The 18,563-nt window shown below is 47.7% G+C and overlaps 3 protein-coding genes across 3 annotated transcripts; 1 reads left to right on the forward strand and 2 right to left on the reverse strand.

Annotated features, from left to right (window-relative positions):
• Window positions 1–7,334: 7,334 nt before the first annotated feature.
• On the reverse strand, window positions 7,335–8,315 carry J4E93_008184 (uncharacterized protein; the record flags this gene model as incomplete). The annotated part of the gene is made up of 4 exons (XM_049346086.1): window positions 7,335–7,504; window positions 7,555–7,829; window positions 7,918–8,158; window positions 8,213–8,315. 4 exons carry the CDS (start codon window positions 8,313–8,315, stop codon window positions 7,335–7,337), a joined length of 789 nt encoding a protein of 262 aa, XP_049196487.1.
• A 2,354-nt stretch (window positions 8,316–10,669) lies between these two features.
• On the reverse strand, window positions 10,670–13,813 carry J4E93_008185 (uncharacterized protein; the record flags this gene model as incomplete). The annotated part of the gene is made up of 8 exons (XM_049346087.1): window positions 10,670–11,654; window positions 11,704–11,886; window positions 12,118–12,229; window positions 12,282–12,887; window positions 12,934–13,292; window positions 13,355–13,379; window positions 13,432–13,624; window positions 13,679–13,813. 8 exons carry the CDS (start codon window positions 13,811–13,813, stop codon window positions 10,670–10,672), a joined length of 2,598 nt encoding a protein of 865 aa, XP_049196488.1.
• A 665-nt stretch (window positions 13,814–14,478) lies between these two features.
• Window positions 14,479–17,850, forward strand: J4E93_008186 (uncharacterized protein; the record flags this gene model as incomplete). Its single annotated transcript, XM_049346088.1, has 13 exons — window positions 14,479–14,579; window positions 14,625–14,844; window positions 14,911–15,524; window positions 15,611–15,712; window positions 15,763–15,791; window positions 15,845–16,054; window positions 16,108–16,141; window positions 16,190–16,380; window positions 16,432–17,003; window positions 17,103–17,293; window positions 17,345–17,539; window positions 17,591–17,741; window positions 17,791–17,850. 13 exons carry the CDS (start codon window positions 14,479–14,481, stop codon window positions 17,848–17,850), a joined length of 2,670 nt encoding a protein of 889 aa, XP_049196489.1.
• Window positions 17,851–18,563: the final 713 nt, after the last annotated feature.

Below are 18,563 nucleotides of genomic sequence, written 5' to 3' on the forward strand. Positions count from 1 at the left end.
ACCCTAACCCTAACCCTAACCCTAACCCTAACCCTAACCCTAACCCTAACCCTAACCCTAACCGTAAAGAACGTAAAGAAAAGAGAAAGAGTAAGAGATTCTTATTAAAGCGCGCTATTTAGCTAATAAAAGAGAAAGTAGAATAATAGTTTAATTCTATTACTTCTATTCTTAAAAAAGTAGGTACTCTTCTAGTATCTACTTAGAGGCTTAGCGCTAGTAGTACGTTATTCTTACTATTATAAAGGCTTCTCTAGAAACTAAGAGTAGTAGCACCTAGGCAATAGTAAAGATAGTAGCCTAATTCTATCTCTTCTAGCTTTAAAACTAAGAGTAATAGTACTAAGTAATAGTAAAGAAATAGTCTAATTCTAACGCTTCTCTCTTTAAAAAGTATGCGCCTACTTTTTTATATAAGTTACCTATAGATATATTATTATAATATAAATATAGAATATATTACGTATACACGTATAGTATATAATACTACTAGCTATTTTATAAAAGATATTATAGCTATTAGCGTATTTCTCTTAGAGTAGACGCATATTAAGCTTAAGAAAGTAAGCTAGAGTATTATAATAGAGTAATAAGATACTTACTAGAAAGTTAATACATTACATAAATAGTAAATTAGAATTATCTTTCTTACTCTTAATACTTAGGTTAATAACTTTTCTATTAAACTTATTCTAGAAATTCTTCTCTTAATAAGTCTTTCTTAGTATTAGGCGCTTTACATCTTAGATAGATTAAGATAATAGTAAGTTAAAGTTAGACTCTTTATTACTAAATATATTTATTAAGATATACTTACTTCTTTCTTATAGTATATTTTATCTTATTAGTTTTCTCTCTTACTAGGTAGAGCTATAGCTTGTAAACATTAGTAACTATCTAGATATTAGTAAACTAGCATACCTTTTATATTTTTATACTAACTTAGTATAGTTAAGTATTAGAATATAAATATCTTATAACTATTAAAAGAGGCTAACATAATATAACTAATATTTAAGCACACTTTAAGAATTAAACACGTCTAATAATAATAATACTACTAACGCTAATAGCTCTTCTCTAGAGGTAACACACTAGGTCTTTAAAAGGTACTAGTTAAGTAGTAGCTTAGTCTAGCGTATAAAATACTACTTATTACTAAGTAGTAGTAGTTACTAGCTACTATACTACTAGATAGATAGAGGTATACCTATCTAACCTCTGCATAGTAGCTTCTTATAGAAAAGCAACTCTATAGTTTACTACTAAACTTATAGGTATAGACTCTTCTGCAACGTTACAGCTCTAGAAGTAGAAATAATATTTATAACTAAGTAGTAACTATATAAGTTAGAAAGTAGTAGAAATAAGATAGTAGAAAATTATAAAGTAGTATCTACGTACTATTAGCGCACGTACGTAGAGCGTCTACATAACGCAGCCTATATATAGTAAGAGTAGCGCTTTAGCGTGCAGCGTATAGTATAATTAAAAACTAACCTCTATACTACTATAGCGTATAAGTAGTAAAAAGAGCGTAGTAGTATACTACGTACGCTAGAATAGATAGCTAGTCTATATACTATAGTAAATATTATATACTAGTATTATAAGAAGAATATATACTGTTATAAATAGAGTAAGTGTTAGACTTTATATTATATCTACTAACTACTTTTAAGAATATAACTAGAGTAAGCGCCTTTCTACTAAAGACCTCTAATAAGACGCAGCATGTAGTTTGTATTAATCTTACTTAAGATAACTACTCTCTATAATATTATTATATACTCTTAACACTACTAAGCTTACTAGCGTATAAGCTAGCTTACGTCTACCTTAATAAACGCCTCTATAAAAAGAAGACTTTACCTTTTCTATATCTATAATAATAGCGCCTAAATACTCTGCTAAGGTACTCTAAGAGGTATTTCTCTACGCCTAAGTTATTCTTCTTACTAGGCGTATACGCTATTTAGTTATTAGATAACTCTTAGTATAAGAATATTATATTAGATAAGCTTCTTAATATTAAGTCTATAGATAAAGTAGTCTTATACTTCTATACGTAGTATCTAACATAGTTAATAAAGATAATGTAACTTAGCTCTATTAAGTCTACGTAGATTATAGATTCTAGAAGTATTAAGAGCTAGCTTATAGTATAAGAACTAACTAAAAAGCTTTATAAGTATAGAAATAGAATAATCTATTACTTACTTTATCTCTAGTAGTACAGCACGTATTACGCAAAGTTCTTTATTTCTTTTAGAAAGAATAGAACTTTATAAGTTATTATTACTTTAGCAAATCTAACTTTTTAGAAGTAGAGTTATAAGAGTTACGTAAATAGTAGAGAGAAGGCTTCTACTTTAATAGATAATATAGTCTTTATAGTAGACCTTCTCTTATAAACTATAATAGTAGTAGTGTTAACTTAGCCTAACTTTTAAATTAAGTTTTAGAATTTTCTATAATGCTTTTAGGTTAAGCTATTATTACTAGTAGTAATTAATTAATATAACTTTAGCGTATACGCGCACCTTAGTTTTATATATATAGAGTATATTATACTACTATAAGTATTAGTTCTAGCTAATAACTATTAAGAGGTTTAAGAGCAGCTCTATCTAGTTTTAAGTTACTAAGGCGCGCTATTATAAGTCTTAGACTTGCGCTAGTAAAGTAGTATATATACCTTATTCTATATATATCTTATAGCACTTTAATAATTAGCTATATTAGTAATATATTTACTAAGTAGCTGTTTAGCGCAATTTAAGACTATAAGCTAGAATAAGTAGTTATTAAGAACGCGCTAAGAGAATTACACATTTATTACCTCTTCTAATTATTAGCTCTTACTACTCTAAATAGTAATCTACGCTATATATTCTATTTAAAGAAGCTAGTAGAGAGTTACAGAATATACTTAATTCTAGATTAATACTTAGTAGATATAAGAAAGAGAAGGTAGCTTACGCACGCAAAGATAATATAGATCTAGTAGTAGAATAATAGCGCTGCTAATAATAATATACTTCTGTACTACTACTTAATCTTTATAGGTTTATAAAATATATTATTTTTAGCGTAGAGTAAAGAGAGCTATAAGTATAGAGTATTATTTCTAATACCTAAGTATCTATAGAAAGGTAGAATTTACGCTAATATTAGCGTTGCTAGTTTATATTATAATATAGATAAGGCGTAGTTTAATAGGTAGGCTAAGAAAGAAGAATATATTAGACTTAAGGTAAAACCTATATACTTTACGCTATATAACGTAAAAAGCTATAGCTCTAGAAGCTATAATAGAGTTATAGAGTATTCTAGTATTATAGGTAATATTGCTTTATACGTACTATTGCCTTACACGCAGCGTTAGCTTACACGTAATATTAGCTTACACGTAACGTTAGCTTACACGTAATAGAGTTAACTCTAATAGAAGGTAAACTACTTTATAACTAGACTATATTAGTTCTATATAAGTAGTAGTAGATAGTTATAGAGTTTTACGTACTAAAAGATTACTAAGTACTCTAAGTATAGTATTAATAGAGATACTTTTATTACTACTAATAAATTATAAGAAGCGCAATTTTTAAAAGTAGTTTTCTCTATCTAAACTATAGTATAGTATAGAGAAACGTTAGACTTAAATGTAAAAGTAGTCTATTTCTTAGAATTAGCGTCTAGATAATCTATTACTCTTATTAGCTAGATTACTTTACAATAGGTGCTTCGCATACAAGACTAGAGTAACATAATAGTTCTATAACTAAATATTAAACACTCTCTAATTCCCTTATAGACGCTTAGACTCTAACCGAGAATAGAGCCGCATTAATCTATTAGTAGCTATAGGTACGCTCCGTTCCTTCGCTTGCTTAACATAGCGGCCTTATCCTTTAATAGTTGCCTAACGGACCGACTAATCGAATCGAATCTAGGCATGTAGATATCTAACTTTCGCGTCGTGTTGGAAAGTCGATTGCGATTGTCGTGATAGGAAAGCATAATAACCTGCAGATTAGTTCCAGATAGGGAGGCTTAGACGGATATGACAGCTCCTCGCAAAAGTTGCCCGTCCCAGGTCTAGGTCAGAATACAGAGAACGTCATAGGGGTCGTGGTAAAGTGCGCATCTCCGAGTGGTGTTGTAATATGCGGGCGAGGTGGCTGCGGTACCGTGGGTGTGGTGCGGCGTACCAGTGAGAAGCCCTTGCACACGGTACTCCCTTCACGCCTCCTTACATCTCCTCTCTACAAAGCAGCCGTGGCGATCACACACAAAGCGCTCGAATGATCACTCAATATCAGGCAACGGCTCACATATCCTTCCTTTATCGACTCACGTACCCTGTGGTCTACCAACGCCGTCGAACCGAGAGCGAATATGACCGCCGGCCAGGACCACCCTCAGCCATCTTTTCTGAGCGACAAGGCGAACATGGGCGACGAGACGCAACCCACCACGAAAGATGAAGAGAACCAGATGCACCGCGATATTGTAGGAACAGGACGGCGAAGCGAGAGATCGGCGTGGTGGCTCAAATTCATCTTCTCCTACTTGGTGACTGCGCTCGCCATGTTCCTGTACAACAGGTTCTTTGGAAACCCTTGGCGATTTTGCCCGCCTTGCGAAGCCCGAGACTGCTGAAGATATCTGGATGAGGCTGTTGGGTATCGCGTCGCGCGAACGGGGGAGTTGGAAGTAGCAGGTTGCGGCGGCGCGGTATGGACGGGCGGGGCGCGTGTACACAACCTGTTGTCAGCTACAAATCAATGGCAGCGCATCGCGCATGACTCAACATGCTATATTGTCGTGCTATCGCATGTGCGCATCAACAACGGGTCGTGAGCGTAATGGTCGGGGTAGTGGTGAGCGAAGTGGCCTGGCGGCAGGCGCTCGGACTCGGCACGGTAGATAAATCTCCGGGTCTGCCCTTCCGCCGCCAGCGTCAACGCCAACGCCCCGTACCGCACCCCACAACTGCATGCGCCTCGCCCGCAAACCCCATCGGCATGTTGAAGGCATCGTACGCGACAATGGATAGGCAAAATTGCCATGGCTGTACGCGCGAGGGTTACATCTATGATCCCTCGTGACGTCCGCCGCCCCCGAACGAAGCCTCACCCAGCAGCGCTACGCATGCTCACCCAGGTAGCGAGTACCTTCGGCACCGGCGGCATACTTCGGCGCATACCTCTTCACCTCCAGCGCCATCGTCTTAGCCCCGCTATATCCAACTTCGTCGTATGAGAGCGGCACAAGCTCTGCAGGAGGCGAAGCCACGGTCGTAATGCCGTGGCTTGGTCAATAGAGCAAGAATGACGACCCCGGGGGATTGAGGCGGTCGCACTTTGGCACGTGCTGTCGAGCCAGCGACAAGAGCGAAGGTGGCTAGCAGTCGTTGTTCTATTGCCTCGATGACCGCATACACATTAATACCCAGCGACGCGATCCATCTCGCTATACCCTCGATCGACCAAGTTGTCTTTGCCATGAGCGCAACAGGCTACACCCCAAACTTGTACGCGCATCGCATACATGAGGAAGAATAGCGTCAGAGCTACGGACATCAGACGATATCGTATAGCCCTTGGGAAATTGACCGCTACAGCATTGTCGCACCAGCACAGGCGTCGTGCCCGCCGCCTCGCGACCCTCCACTCATCGACCATCACGTCCCATCACCCCGCGATACCGTATCCACCACGACGCGACAGTTGGGTGGCGTTGTACCAGAGACGATATCTACACATGGAGAATGGGCCAAGCGCGTGGTTCTTTGAGTCGACTTCCAGTAGGCTGATGAGGCGAAGGAGTCTCGATACCGTTGGCGTCGCTCGGGGGAGGCACACACGCGCGGACGCGGGTCTTCTGGTCAAGAGGGCGCTTGGTAGAGATTGCGGAATGTGTGCGGGTCACGCGCATGCCCAGACCAGCATTTGTAATCGCATACAACACCATCCGGTCGGCCTTGGTCGGCTTGAGCGGCGCTGCAACACGACTCCACTCTCCTCATACGCCATGTATACATACGGGATGTGCGCGCACAGCTATGACCTTCAACTACCTCTTGGACAATCGAACGGCCACAATATCATCTCCGTCGCACGTCGACCAGCATACACGACCTCGGCAATGCAGCATTGTATCTCAGCAACGGGGTGCCGCGAATTCCCCTTGAAACGTCACCAGTCGAACGTCCGCTCCGCTGCCTTTCGACCCGCGTCTCTCGGTCCTACAGCATCACCATGCAACATTGCGGATTGCGAGAATCACTACGGTGATCGCACCGCACAGCCAGAGAATAACAGAGATCATTTTACAAGGGGTACACTCGTCGGAGTTGCGGTTGTTGTGTCGTGCGTCGGCGTAGTGCGCCGCTGGAAACGCGCCGTAACCCATCATGTGCTGAGCTGAAGCATGGACTGGCGCGCCCATCGCTGGGTCGGTCGCCGGATCAGAGTGGCTTGGTGATGGGTCATCTGCCAGTGGCTTCGCAGTTGGTGAGCAGCGCGACGATTGATTGGCCATCGCACAAACTCACCTCGGTATGGTGTAGATGCGGTGCATCCGCCATGTCTGGCATGTAGGTTTTCAAGGCTTGTGCGATTATGACAAGCGTCAGTAGAAGTGGTGGTGCCGTGCCTCGACGTCTTCACTCGCTTTGACTGCGCCGCAACTACGCCTCGTTCACATAGTCTCAGGAGAGCATGAAACAGCCACGCAGTGGCTACCTCGCATGACATCTCACGTGCTTGTGTTTGACAGCACTCGACTCGCTGCATACCGCGTGGCAATGAAGTGTGATGGCTTGTCAGAGCTCAATGCGACAAGGCGATTGCTCCGCGCATAGGTTTCCAAACACTATTCCACATGGAGAAAGAGTGTATATGAGTGAAGGGATGTGCATATACAACCCTGGGAAGATTCCCGCTGTCATAGACACCGAGTACACCCAGGGCTGTCCACATTCGTAACGTCGTTGAATCGGCTACAAGTCCTTCGTATGACAAGCACATCATCACGCGTCGCACGTTGCGAGACAAAAGCATCACGCCACATTAAGGTTACATCAACACGGCTTGAGAAGATGTTTGTGGTATCATTGAGCCGGCTTTCTGCGTTTCACCTGGTCTATCAACGTGTTACAGATTGATCGCATCCCGATCCTAGTCATCTTTTGATTCGACGTATGCAGAAATATAATTCCGCATATGGACACTTCCAGATATGGATTTGCACTGCAATCTCTAGCGCGGACGAGGGGTAATTGCCTGTAGTTATTGTATTGTGTTGAACAACCGTCGCTCGCTACCCTAGAAGACCTTGCCCACCATGCCGTTCCTGCGCATCATGGCTTCCTTCGTCTCGAGAGCATCGTACGAAGTTGCACTGTAGATGTCTGCAGAGAAACCCATGAGATCGTCCAGGCTGATTACCTCGTCAGGGGCCTTCCAGCCCAACTCTGTCGGCAAGCGCTCGTTCTCTACACGGCAATTAGCATGGGATTTTAGTACACGAGGATTGGATACCTACCAAAAAAGTACTCCACCAGATCTCGCCTCGCCGTCTTCTCCGTCTTGTTACCGAAGACGAGCATGTATCCAGCGCCTTCACCCGCGCTGAAGTCTGCTGCCAGCTCCGACAAAGCGAACTTGGGGTTGTACTTAACCGAATCGATCATACGGGCGAGACGTGCGTTGGCGGCCATTTGGATGTCGATGAGGTCGTCTGTCCAGTAGGAACGGGTCTGGTCGTAGATGGTGGAATTGAAGGAGATGGCATCGTCGTTGAAGTACTTGTCCGAGCGGCTAGATTGTGATGTCACGTTAGTCATGCGCTTTACAGTGTAGGCTCTCACATCGACCAGCGGAGTGGACAAAGGGCTGCAGGACTTACCTCAGACTAGCATCATGCTCCAAGATGTTGTGGTTGCCGAGTGTATCGAGACCCCAAGTCGTGGTGTTCGGGCCAGGGTTCGTCGTTAACGCAAAGTTGTACAGTAACTCTGAGATGTCATCGCCGACGTTGATAGCGTTTCCCAGGGCGTGTTTGATCTGTGGAAGCGTAAAGTTACGCCCTTCGCGAGGGAGGAAGCCGTGGTTTGCTAGGGTGTTGAGCATGGGGCATGGGCCTCGTGCTGGAACATGTTAGCAATTGCTGTGGTGAGCAGTTGGGAAGACATCGAACGTACATTCTCCGGGGCCAGCTGGGTGCCAGCTCGCGAGAGAGCCTTGGGCGTTGACGACGCCAACGCTTGCAAGCGCGACAGCGACAAGAGATGAGATTCGTGTCATGTTGTGCGTTGGGAAGAAAATGTATGTGAGGTGGGTGACTTGGAGAACTAGTGAACTGTTGCTGTCGCACTGTCGCACTGAATGTAAACGGGATGCACGAATCTGACCAAAACACGCTTCAGATCTATCTTATACTTTCCTCCGCACAGTAAGATAAGCAAACTCACATAGCCCGTACTCGGTCATCTTGGCTTCAAAAAAGTCGCTCTATCCTAAATGGCATCTCAAACATTCCTATAGTGCTCATTACGTGGACTTCGCGACTTAAGCCCCTTCCGGCTCATCGCGCGAGATGAGTGTACTCAGGCCCCCTGGATTTGGTCACCAGTGAGGCACTCTCGGTGCCCGAACCCCCGAGCAGTGCTACGGTGAACGTGATGACGTTTGAAAACTGTGGAGAGTGACTTGTACGTATTAACAATCAAGGCGCGTTTACTGGTTGCGCACCGCCAGGTAGGTCCCTGCTGGCATGCGCGGAAAAGAAGTTCGGACGTCTTGCGGACCCTAGTGTCTGCGGGAGGTGTTGGATGCGCACTTGTGGTTTAGTTGCCTTCGCTACTACTGAAACACATTCAAATTACCACTCAAAAACCCAACAGACACCTGGTGATGTTTATTCAGCTGCCGTCACACTCTCTGTGTACAGGCCCAGGTGGGCTTGCTTTTGGCTGACCCGCTCCCCTCGTGACAATTCAAGAACGGGCAAAGTCGCGAAGGTGGTACTGACCGGGGCGCAGCAAGCATCGCGTAGCGAAGGACGCGCGAACTAGCGCCACTCGGCTGCTCAGCCTCCCTCCCGTCAGAACCGGAACGCCAAGACCGCCGCACCCGTTGCCCGTGCCCGTGTCGTTTTGCGATGTGGGGACTCTGACGATCATCCGCTCGCTGCCTTGCGCGTCTTTGCCATTTGCAGCTGGAGAGTCGGATCTGGTAAACCTGAGCGCGATGCCATCGTTGAGAATACCATCATGTTGCATCTTCACACGAAACAAGCCGAAGCTATCTGCGGAACGAGCGCAACGCACTACAACGCGGCCAGCCTCTCTCAACCCTAGATGACAGCTTGACCACAGCCTCCAGTGCGAAATGGGAGTGTGCAGGCACCAAGGTACTCTATTGGGTACGACGCCTCACACCAATCGCTATTCCATGATGTGCGACACTGTGGCAACTGTGGGGGCCTCATATTCAGCCCATACACGCCATCGCATTGGGCAGTGCACTGCAATCCCTAGCGCGGATGACGAGTCGCAAGCGTACAGAGTATGAACAGCCCAAATTCCTGTCAGATGGTGAGCATCAGGACGCGCGCTGTCTGCACTCGCACGGGCCAACGTTGGGCAATGGATTGTCAGCTCTCACCGGTCCCAGGATTAGTCCTTTCTTCCTGGTTCACAGCGCATTGGACATCAGGTATGTCCAAAGCATGTTCTGAGATGTGACACATGACGCATCGACTTCACAGCAAAGGTGATTGTGTGTTTCTCTGGCATGTTGGCAAAGCTCTGGACGCATAACGGCTCTAATTATGAGTAGTATCAGCGAACAGTGCAGACACGGGTGATGCGGCCATCATGTGGCCAAAATCATTACTTTCTATCGCGCCCGCTGCTCGTGCCATTTTCCGATGGAAATGTGGGGAAGTTGGCGATCGGATCTTGGCCGCCTTGCGTGCCTTTTGCCGTTAGCAGCTACGGTTGGAAGAATTGAGACCCTGGTGATTTTCAAGGGCATGAACATTTGCGGAATCATATACCCACGGCATTGCCATGATGTGGCGTCATAACATATTCATGCATATGGAGCAGAGGCACGGCTACGTGCTGCATGGCTGCAGAGCATGGTACTCTTTTCACAGCTCTGCAACACCGCTGCACTGCGTCCTCTAATCCAAAAGATGCACATGCACCAAGTCGTTCTTTCTGGGACGACGCGTGACACTAATCGTCATTCCCGACGGTGATCACTAAGTACATATGCCGGCCACATGCAGCTTGAAACTCTACCACAACGGGCCTTGCACTGCAATCTTTAGCGCGAAAGAGAGGCCCGGATGTACAAAGGACGGATCATGCCACAGATGCTTGTTGACCGGTGCATGACGAGAAGCGAGGTGCCTGTACCCGCATACGCCCCCCGGGTAATCATTTGCCGGCTCTCACCGGCTCAGAGCCTGTACTATACTGGGAATCTGTATGTCGTCTGTTAACAAGAAGACTCAAAAGGTACGACAGATCAGATCCCGACGTTTCAGCTTCATGGGAGAGACACGCCGTCACTTGGCCAAGCCTGAAAGCTAGCGGCAAGCGCGCAGTGAAGCGACAGGTACGGCATCCATCATGAAGCCAGGTTTGTTACTTCCTATCGTGTATCTTCTGGTGTCTCTTCAGATCGTTCAGCCTCGTGAAAGCCTTGCCGCACTCGGGGCACTCGTGCGGCCTCTCCCCTCGATGACTGAGCTCATGGTTCTTGCGATGAAAATTGCGCGAAAACGTCTTTCCGCACATTGTGCAGGCGTGGGTCGATGCCTCGCGCTTCGTCGTAGCAGTAATAAACTTCTCGGCTAAGTCACTCATCTCGGGATGGAACGCTCGTGTGTGTCTCTCCAAATCTTTCGCGTTGGCGAATCCTTCAGCTCCGAGGCAGTCCGGTACTTCGCACTGGAATGGCCTTTCGTGGATGTTGACGTGTCGGTTGCGAGCCTTTTCATCCTTGAAGCCCTCTGAGAAGTACCTGCAAGTAATCCTCGTGCATCTGAACCGCCTTTCCTCGTCGTAGAATCTTTTGTATGCCTCCTTCTCGTGTGCAGTTGGGCCAGGCTTGCTCTTGGGGAAGATCTCAAGAGCCTTCCGATTCCGATCCAAGGCCTTCGAGAGGTCTTCAATGCTGATCTTGTGTTGTGCATCGAAGCCTTTCTGCTGGAACGTGTAGATGTGGCTAGTGAGCTCCACTAGATGATCGTGGAGGTCGAGATGCTCGAATACCCTGCACTTGGCCTTACAGTCGTCCACCAGGCCGTTGGACCAGTCCACGTCGCCATAACGCGTCATGAAATCATCCATGGCTTTGAAGATGCTTTGTAATTGACCTGCCACGTCGTTTGCCTCGTCGAGGAACCTCTCCCCTTGGCCTACCCAAGCGTTGACATGGTGGAACCATTTCGCGATGGCATAGTCCTGGAAAGCAATCGATCCGTCCAATACGTATTGTCGACGTTGCGCTTGATCATCCGGGTCGTCGACGTCGAAACAGGGAAAGGTGAGGTACTGTAGACACAACGTCGCCAACTCGCATTCGATTGATGGCTCGTGGATATCTTTCGTGATACTGGTGATGTACCTGTTCCCGTCAGGATAAGGACTTGACGAACACAGACTGATTGACGTACGTCTTAGCTGTGCTATGAACGAGAGACACTCGGTCGCCATTAACAAGCACTAGTGAGCCGCATGTTTCGTAGATGTGATCGCGGAGATGATGGTGTTCGTATTCGATGATCTGACAATCTACATCGATCGAGAGTGCAACCTGTATCTCCTTCCAAGTAAGCCGGCGCTTGGCACACACTAACCTAGAAGACAAAGTCGTGGTTAGAATACAATAGGCAGATCATGGGATCAGAAGACAACACACCATCCGAGTAATTGCTTGGTTTTTGGCCATCCTCTGCCAGATCTTGTTTTGACGCGTGTGACTATCCGCTCATATCTGTCGACGCGGTTAATGAACGCTCGATGTCCGTGACGAATGTACGAATATCGAGCCCAGAAGATGTCGCGGGTTCCCTTCGGTGTGTACCTACGCTTGTGCGAGTCCTGAAGGAAAGTTCTCGGTCTTGATATAGTCCAAAAGCTCCGCTAGCGTCATACACGCGTGAAGGTCGAGCAAAACCAATTTGGCGTAAAGGAACATGCCTGCCTTGGAATTAGACCCTGACTGCGTGTAGTGATTCATTAAGCGACTCACCTTTTGCGTTAGCCACGATAAGGTTACGAAGGTATTCTTTCATGTCTTCCGTGAACAATGGAAACTTTGCCTCAATTCGATCTACCCACATCCTGGTGTAGGTCTTGATGTCGCCCTCGTTGTCTTTTTCCGAGATTTGCAGAATCTTGGGCGCCATCTTGGTAATAGCGGAGCCGTGAAGCTTTCTTCTTATATCGGCGTGGTCTTGACTCGCGATCAAAAGGCGGATAGTGCCCGGATCAACCGCATCACGCTGACCTACGAGTTCGGTTAATATATCCAACACTTGGCCTCTCTCCGCCCCTTCACACTCGTCCAGCCCATCAACGATGATGAAGAGTTTGGATATGGTGAAGCAAAAGTCTTCAAGAAGCCTCTTCGCTTGGTTGAGAGATCTGAGGGACGGTTCTCCACTCGAGGTACGCCGTGTGTAGCAGGGAGGCAGCATCTGTGGATAATGGTCTAGTAGTTGATCTGCCAGGCCCTTCAGTATACCGACCGCGGTGCTACTCGTTGGATCGCCATCGTGACAGTAAAAGAAGCAGGTGATGAAGTCAGGCCTGGCCTTGCACTCTTCGACGATGGCCGATGCCAGTATCGTTTTGCCTGTTGTCAATCAGCGTCACACCGCAGACACAGTGACAATACACACCGGCTCCTGGTATTCCGTAGATCCAGACGACGGGACTGTTCGGGATATCGGAGTGTATCCAATGTTTGATGGTTTCGTGCTGTGTTACCCACTTGGCAGTGGTCGCGCATTCGCTCCGTATCTTGCAGAAGCTGTCATGATCGAATCGAGGTAAGTCTCCAACAGCCAGCCAGTCTTTGACGAGCATCAGCTTCTTGGTCTCTTCTCGTTTGACATTCTCTTCCAGCTTCGCCCGGAAGTCGGCTACGTCGTCCTGGTAGAGTCGGTATTGGGCGAGACTAGCACGGCACTCAACTATGTCTTTGTGCCGGCGAAGACTACTCAAAACTCCCTCAAACTTCGTATGGAAGTTCTTCCACCTGTATCCCAAGATTAAGCATCAGCGCCATTTTCTCCTGGATTCCGCACGCAGGATACTGACATGGATTTGAAGAACCGAGTCCATACTGTATCAAAATTAGCTAAAGCATGCGCGGAAATCCGGCAGGGCTAGCCTACATCTGCCCGAAAAGAACTTGAGCGCTTGTTGATGGAAATCCAAGATGTCCAGATACATCATCTCCAAGGCGTCGATCATATGGGGCGATTTGTGAAACAATGATTCGTATTCGACCAGCAACGGTAGCTGTTCGCCAATTCTCTCATATGCGTCCAGAAGTTGTTCGAATGAGTCGGCAAATGTGCTAGCCGTCTATGCCATGCGTTAGCTGAGGCATCGCTCCTCATTGACCGTCAGTGTACCTACCAACAAGATGAACTTCATAGGACCCCAGACGAAGGCGACCGCGTCTGAAACGTTGAGAAAGATCTCTATGACTTGGCCAAATTGGTGCATGGCCTCCAGACATGATTTGACACGAGCGAGGTTCATCGCTTCCATTCGGTGCTCTTGCTCATGTTGAACCTGGATTAATGCTTTGCAGAGCTGATCGTATGTCGTCGTACTAAACTCCGTGAGTTCCGTGCCTGTGAGTTTGTTGCGAAACTGCGTTATAGCACGGGTCAAAGCGGTTCCCGTCGCATGCCGTGGTGGGGTGAGCCCTCCGACAAGGGTCGGTTGCTGGGACAGAGCGCCCGTCGAAGTGCGACTAGCCGATTGCGAAGGTATTGGGCCCGCCATTGAACTTCCTCATCAAACGTCGTGTGGAAGTTCGGATATGCCAGTCAAAGATGGGATGGTTGTGCTGCCACGCCAGGCAGCACTAATAAGTCGAAGATATGTGCGTAGGCCATGACTGACCAGCTGCGTTGCTGTGGAGGGGGCGGAGCAAGGCTGAAGATGTGCGTGTGGCTTATCGGCATGCAGGACGCGGCGAGAGGCTGCAACGTAGCCTCCCGGGTGCGACGAGCTGAAAAGACCACATATCCGCAGCATACTAAGCATACTAAGCAGCGCCTCTTTCGCACGTCTCACGGATGTCGAGTCACATATTTCGAGTGTAGTCTAGAAGTTGGTTGAAGTAGACCCTGCTCCGCGAACCGAACTTCTGCTCGGGTGGCATTGTTGCCAAGCCGCTAGGACAGAACGCGCTTACGTCACGCGTCATGGCGCTCAAGCACCTGCTCAACGACGACGATGTCGTCAACTATCACCACGAGAGACACAGTCCGCATCTCAACTGGTTCCAGCAAGGTTCCTTGGATCAGTATGCGATAGACGCTAGGATCGGGCGCGAGGCTGATGATCGTAGTTTTACGGCGGCTCTACCAACTAAATCCTGGGATCAATACGTGGAGGAACTGCTTGGGTCACAGGACGCACAATGCGACCCACTACTGGATGGAATCGACATTAACGGCTCGTTTCAAGAGACGAGTCGCGCTATTGAAGACTGGACGACCGGGCAAGCGCAGCATGAGTCCACTGAGGAGCAGACTCTAGCTGAGCAGGAACATATCTGTTATGGCATGGTAAGTAGGGAATCAACAGTTGCGTAGACATTGTCACATTTTTGCGGCGAGCTGATACGTTTCAAGATTTTTAGAGCCGCTGTTCGCCTCCGAGGCGACATGGGGGAGCTTCATCGTAAGCTCAACAACATCGCATCATCCCCGATCACAGGCCATGCGCGAATGATCATCATCAAACCCGAAGCCCGATTCATTGTCGCTTTCCCCGAAGGGGGTGTCGTAGGAGATGTGAACGCCCAGTTAGACGGAGCGTTAACGAGCATCGCAGAACAAGGCTATGAGATCGATCTGGAGGTCTTCGCGCCAACGCTGGTCATCCAGGAGACCATAGGCCGCGCCACGAAGGACAAAGAAGCCGTAGTAAGGGTACAGATAAACGTTTACGGCCCATCGACAGCCGCTTGCGACATCGGCAAGGAGTTGTCGCAGCAAAAGATCTACCTGCAACGCCCTGTGTACATACGAGATGGTTATCGATACGAGAATCCCCATATTCTCATTCTCCCTGGCTTCCAAGGCTCGACACCTGAGATACCAACCATCACAGAAGAACCTTTGCCTGACAAGGCCGGTCTGCAGACATTGAGAAGCACCCTCCAAAATGTGTATTCCTCTTTGACGAGGGATCGCAACCTGCACGGGTTAGAGGGTGACGAGCGCCTCAACACAGATCTTTTGTTGTAAGTTCCTTTCAATTCGTCTCCGTTTACCTTTTGCTCTCACTTCCGAATATCGATGCTTCGCGATCACCCGCTGATAGGCCCAGGCACCAGAAGACAGCACTTTCTTTCATGATGCAGCGCGAAGACGGGCCCATACCAGAGGAGTACACACTCTGGAGGCCGAGCGAAGAAGATGGAGTCCAATGGTATGTATCCTGCATACGGCCTTGTATAATGCCGCTAACACCACTAACAGCTATCGTCATGTTCTGACGAGAGGACGTTGTGAGTTCGTTCTTTACATGTTCTGATTTTAAAGCATACTAAAAATTCGATAGCCATGGTCGAGCCTAAGGAAACCGGCGGTGGTATCCTGGCAGACGAGATGGGGATGGGAAAGACTCTCTCTGTACTAGCCCTTGTACTACGGACGCTAAACACTGCGCACGATTGGGCCATCCGCATCGATGATCTGAACGATGCGACTTCGGAAATATCAAAGAAGAGACGCCGCTCCGGAGCGACCCTGATCGTTGCATCATCAGACCGTGAGTATACCATCCTTGCGTTACACGCTAGCGCTTTTGGACTAACGGCGCAGTCATGATCAATGAATGGTTTCAGGAACTAGATAAGTAGGTCACATAGATCGTTGCATACTCTCCAGCTGCTCACCTTGAAAGGCATTTTGACGAGCCTACTCATAATGCCATGAAAGCGATCAAGTACCATGGCCCTCATCGACACGTTTCCCTGGGGAGGCTTATGGAGGCAGACCTTGTCATCACTACCTATCATACGCTCGCGTCAGATTTTGCCAGGACCAAGCATGAGTTGAGGCATATTGAATGGTATCGTCTCGTCATTGATGAAGGTGAGTGATTTATCGAACGTCAACCTCTCAACATTGACGACTATCTCGCAGCCCACATTATACGACGGCAATCCACCATCTTGTACCGGACTGTAGCTGACATCGCGGCCCGATCGAGATGGTGTCTGACTGGCACGCCTATACAAAACCGCCTGGAGGACATCGGCTCCTTGTTCGCCTTCTTGAGAGTAAACCCGTTTCACAGCTTGTCAAACTTTCGGAAGACGATTGCTATACCTTTTGATGAGGGCGGTAAGAGACGTACCATTGCGATTGAGCGCTTCACTCGCCTTCTGGACTCCATGTGCTTGCGCAGAACCAAGGATGTTCTGCATTTGCCGGCTGAGCAGCACCGAGTGAGAGAGGTACCGTTCTCGACAGAAGAGCGATTGCAATACGAGCAGACCAAAGAGATCATGTTTCGAGCTGTTCGCAACCAGAATGGCACTTTCGATCAAAAGAGTACGCTGGGCATGTTCCAGGTACAACTTCAGCTACGCATTCTCTGCAACCATGGTACTTGGCAGCAGCCATTCTCCTGGAATCGCCGCAAACTGCATTTACTGGATGAGAGGGAGGCTATGGAGATCTCCCTGGGGCGAGACGGCGAGATCACGTGCTCAGTATGCCGGCAACCCATGCCCGCCTTCAATAGCGGCTCCATGTTCCATCGCTATACCGAGAACTGCCGGCATGTGTTGTGCTCTCAATGCCTAATCCAGAGCACGCCTAGTGGTCACGACGAAATACCCAGCAAATGCCCGCTATGCCAGCCCCTGTGGAATGTGTCCACCGAAGCACCTCGTTTCATGGACGCATCACAAGAAGATACTTACTTTCGAGCAAACGGACGGTCTTCGAAGATGGAAGTCTTGATGAACGACGTCTCCGTCGATATATGGGATACGAAAAGGTATGCGCGATGGGATTACGCATGTGAAGGGCAAGATTGACAACCCCGCAGCATCATATTCACTTGTTGGACGCGCACCTTGAACTTGCTAGAGAGCTACCTTCATTACATGTCTAACAACACGTGGACCCATGAGCGCATCGACGGCGAATGCTCAACGACCAAACGCGAACGTATCTTGCATCAATTCACGGAGGACCCCAATTTGCGAGTACTGATCATGACCACCGGTACCGGCGCAGTAGGGTAAGTCGGCCACATCCTCTTCCAACCATCATCATTGATCCCGTCTACCAGACTCAATCTTGCAACCGCAAACCGCGTCTTCATTGTCGAGCCTCAGTGGAACCCTTCAGTCGAGAACCAAGCTGTTGCGCGAGCCCTGCGGCTTGGACAGAAGCAGGCAGTATTGGTCACACGTTACGTTGTGGAACAGACGGTGGAGCAGGTAAGCGCATCAAGGGACTCCTGTCATGATTTGTTGTTGACTTTAGCAGGACATGCGCGCATTGCAGGACACTAAATTGGAAAGAGCCAATCTCATTCAGAGTGGCTGAGTGATATGTGCAAGGCACGTCGCCACGGTCGCTTCCGCGCCTCTTGCACCACCTCCGAGCCTATACCTCAGATGCAATGGATGTACCAGTGACGAATTTATTAACGTACTTGGCTATGTACCCGGCAGATGATTTAGCAACGGTCAGATCTCAAAGCGCAATGACGTTTTTCGTGAGTGGTCCTTCTGTGCCAACGGACCAGACGTTGAAGTGAAAATCGATTGACAGAAGCGTGCTTCCTATTCGCAGGTGCGCGCTCCGTATTCTGACCATGTCAACCTTACACAACGCCTTGTATACCCTTGTGCGCCTGCAAGCCACTGTGTGTGGAATGATAAATCGGTGAGCCGTCCGCTCACATGGGTAGGTATGACGCATCACAAGAGCTGTCTAGCCTTCACCGGTGTCTGCTGCGCCACCCGTCCTTCTTGTGTGTCGGCTACATGGAAGTAATGAATGACCCAATTTTGGGCGAATGACACCATTCGGAGTGCGGGTATCGGTCACCCGTCCGCGCTAAAGATTGCAGTGCAAAGATTCAACGGGAAGCGGCAGCGGCCTTCCCGCTTCTATTTCCTGACATACATGGGCTCAACGGTCTCTTCCACGCCAACTATCATGGTGCAAGACTCAGACGCCACGCGGCAGCCTAACAGCTTTTTGAGTGGCTACCATGCAAAGTTGTCCCGTCCTGACAGTTCGTCGGACCTCTG

Source organism: Alternaria ventricosa (assembly GCF_023758065.1).
Source record: "Alternaria ventricosa strain BMP 2768 chromosome Unknown scaffold_16, whole genome shotgun sequence".
In the NCBI taxonomy this organism is placed as follows: Eukaryota; Fungi; Ascomycota; class Dothideomycetes; order Pleosporales; family Pleosporaceae; genus Alternaria; species Alternaria ventricosa.